The following is a 3,544-nucleotide window of genomic DNA, read 5'->3' on the forward strand; positions in this document are numbered from 1 at the left end:
CGAAAATCTCGAACTTTGTAGTCTGAGATAAATTCCACCCGAGAGATGGCCGGAAGTGTCTAGGACGCGTCTGAGCCATCGAACGACGTCCAAGACGCGTCTGATCCATCGACACGCGTCAGGGACGCGTCTGTCTCCATCGAGACGCGTCTGAGTGTACGAGACGCATCAGGGATTTGATACCACAGAATATACAGCTGTTGTTAGGAAGGATCATTCTGGGTCTTGGGACTCGCCTGCCCCTTCTTGTCCTAGAGTGTCTCCTTCTCCAAACGCCTCCGTTCCCGAATTGGTACCTTTTTGAACAATAGGAATTTTTTCTGTATTTTCAGGTATTCCGTTTTTGCATTCGGCTACTTCCAGAATTGTGAGCAGTCTTTCGAGGGATACTATGCTGAACTTTTTGTCAAAGTTGCATCTTACTTCTTTAAATCCATCATGTAATGAAAGTAAGATCAAGTCAACTGCAAAGTCGACTTCCATAGTTTCTCCCGACCACTTCAAGTCTTTGAAATGATCAATCATTTCTAAAACATGAAGACGGACAGGTTTCCCTCTTTCTTGTCGCTTTTTCAGTACAGTTCTGGATATCATATGTCTTTCTCTTCGACATTGTGTGCTAAACACTTCTCTTAGTTTTCGAATAATGCTATAAGCATCCATGTCAATGAAATTATCTTGATATTCCTTTTCTATGGAAACTAGCATCAGTCCTGTGACTGGTGCTGACTTTATTTTGATAATGTCAGCTTGCTCACGTTCCTCTTTAGAAGAGGTTTCTATAAGTACCAGGATTGGTGTGTCTAATACTTCTGCTATTTTCCCTAGAACCTTTCTCAAATTTCTCTCCCATTGAACGTAATTTGTGTCGTTTAATTTTTCCATCACCATGTAGAGGTTGAAGATATCGTCGAATGTCATAATTTAAACTACATGTAAAGAATGCAAAGTGACTTAAACCTGTTATCCTATCAAAATTGTAATTTTGCCATATTATTCAAAATTCTTATCCCCGGTTTGAATAATACGATTTCAAGATCCTAATTCTTCGAAGTTAAGCGTTCTAGGACACTGTCCTTAACTTTGTCGTCCTATGTGAGTAACATCTTTACTGATCATACTTCTATGATTCTTGGTTGATTAGTTTCACACTTGAGTGTCAAACTTAATCCTTTGCCTCGAAATCCAAAATCCTTTTGCTAACTCGTTGAGTAAAACCAGTTTAGACGTGTAGATCTCTTCATAGATCTACCCGTATTGTCCCAAGGTAAAAGTTGGCACCCTGCGGAGGCAGACCCACCATTGATGAACAAGGGAACAACAGGTTTCTTATTTCTGGGTAGGCTTATACTGAAAATCCTTTTAGGGATTATTACATATTTTATCAAGTTTGCGTTACTGTGAACTCTATCGTAACCATTCGTGACTTTTATACGTAAGTTTTTATGTGAATTCTCGTAAGGTTTTATCTAAAACCTTAGTAGAGCCTCTTAAAGATCTTTATCTTTTAGTTTATTCTTGTTCGCCTAATGGTTCTTTTGGATTTTATCCTTGAACCACCATTGATTTCTCCCACTCGAATCATGATCTCATCATCTGATTCATCAACGGCTTTTCTAGACCCTATACTCTAGGTATTATTCGGGCACATACCAGTTTGTGCTTAGAAACAAGAATCGTTTACTTAACTAAAGGCAATACTATACTACGCATTCACATATACATACAAAATATATGACAATCATAAATGAAGTATGTGACCTAGATTCGTTTCTAGGTTTTGCTATGTTCCGTATAGCAAATTGTGGGATATCGTGACAAATCTATGTCTAATGGGTTTTCTAAGTCTATTTTCGTAACATTCGGACTAATGGACCATTTAGTTTCTTCCTTTATGATTTCTAAAATCAAACTCGGAAAAACTTTGTTTTGGGCTTTCGGATAGCCCGGGTCAATGTCGGAAAAATAATGTTTCGGAATCGGAAGAAAAGGTAAGAAAATATCCCACTTGAGTCAAGGCCTAATGGGCCAAGTCAAACTCGAAGAGACTCAAGTCAAACTTGGTCAAAAGTCCCTTTGACTTGTCTTGGTCAAGGCTAGTTCAAAAGTCCGAACTTTTCGGGAAATGGGTCCTAGACCATGTTGGATGGCACGTGCTAGTCGCGTCCTAGACGTGGTCTAACACGTCATGGCCCTAGGCCATGCTCGGTTGGAATGGGTTGGACAGGAAGACTGTCTCGGACTCCAAGTCTGAGACGTGCCTGGACATGCCAGACGCGTCCTAGACGTGTCTGGACGTTCCAGTCGCACCCTAGGTCCGTCTGGATGCTTCCAGACGCATCCTAGATGCATCTGGTTGCCCCTACCGCATCTTGATGCGTCTGGACGTACGTCCCTGGTCCGGTCCTAGACCGATACCAACTGGGAATCCCAGACGCGTCCAAGATGCATCTGGGACGTTCGAGATGCGAACATCTCGGACCGTCCTAGTCCAACTCGGATTAGGACTTCCGGACGAGTCCTATCTGGGATGCCCGAGATGCGAACATCTCGGACTCTCAGTCCGTCCGGGATTAGGAATTCCGGTCTTAGACGGAACAGGACTTCCTGTCCCGTGTTCTATGGTCTCGGGACTCTGTCTCGAGACCTACTGGACCGTCCGGACGCGTCCTGGCCGGTCTAGCCATAGGTTTTTGGAAATTTTCAAAAACCTATTGTCCAACCAACTTCTTCCTTCTTCTTCCTACTAGTTTTAATGGTGTTTAGCTGTTGTTTTTGCACTATTCACCACCCAAGCCTGAGTGGTGCATCAATTTTATGTTCAAATATGATACAACCACCTAAAAGTGAAACCGACCCTGGAAAGAAAATGAGAATCGAAGGTTGAATATCTACGGAATCTGATACGCGAATCTAAAGAGAATTGACCCCCAAATCTTGATCGTTGATTTAATCACTTTCTTTCCGGAGTTAATTTTGACTTTCGATGCCCTTGTCATTTTCCTTTAAAATTATTAGAATTGGGCGAAATCAGCACTGATGAAAGTACAAGGTTGCTATGACCTAACACATTGCATCAGATTTTTAGTTAAAGTCTGGAGGTGACCCTAATCTTGAAGTATAAATAAAATTACTTCCTTCCCTTTTTTTTACTAGGATGAGATTTTGACTCGGAATCCTATTAGATTCCTGGGAAGAGTTGTTCTTTGGAGAGCCGACTAATTAGTGAGACCTTTTGTTAGACCATCTAAATCAATTTAGAAACAACTATTTGTTATTGTGTTTAACTCTACCTAGTATCAAATGAATGAAAGAGCTTATTTTTCCCAACTATTTTTTGTAATTATCCTTGACGTTATGCATGTATTGTTATATTTGTTCTAACTGCAAAAACAAGATGAAAAAAAGTCGTATCAGGAGGAAACAATTTCAATATTAAATTTGTGTCTAATAGATTCAACAATTGCATCAAAGAAACAAACTTATGTAATTAATGACATAAAATGTCGAACACATAAATCCAGTGACGACCTGTGTTTAGGAA

The 3,544-nt window shown here is 40.4% G+C and overlaps 1 protein-coding gene across 1 annotated transcript; it reads right to left on the minus strand.

Annotated features, from left to right (window-relative positions):
• Positions 1-213: 213 nt before the first annotated feature.
• Positions 214-921, minus strand: LOC147530951 (uncharacterized). The gene has a single exon (XM_086649698.1). The coding sequence runs from the start codon at positions 919-921 to the stop codon at positions 214-216; it is 708 nt and encodes a 235-aa protein (XP_086505824.1).
• Between the last annotated feature and the right edge of the window lie 2,623 nt (positions 922-3,544).

This window comes from Eschscholzia californica, unplaced genomic scaffold (genome assembly GCF_041429995.1).
Source record: "Eschscholzia californica isolate CP2 unplaced genomic scaffold, dmEscCali1.0.p SCAF_6, whole genome shotgun sequence".
NCBI classification, from domain to species: domain Eukaryota; kingdom Viridiplantae; phylum Streptophyta; class Magnoliopsida; order Ranunculales; family Papaveraceae; genus Eschscholzia; species Eschscholzia californica.

Coding starts and splice junctions, on each gene's coding strand:
- LOC147530951 (XM_086649698.1), bottom strand. CDS start 921: ATGACATTCGACGATATCTTCAACCTCTACATGGTGATGGAAAAATTA.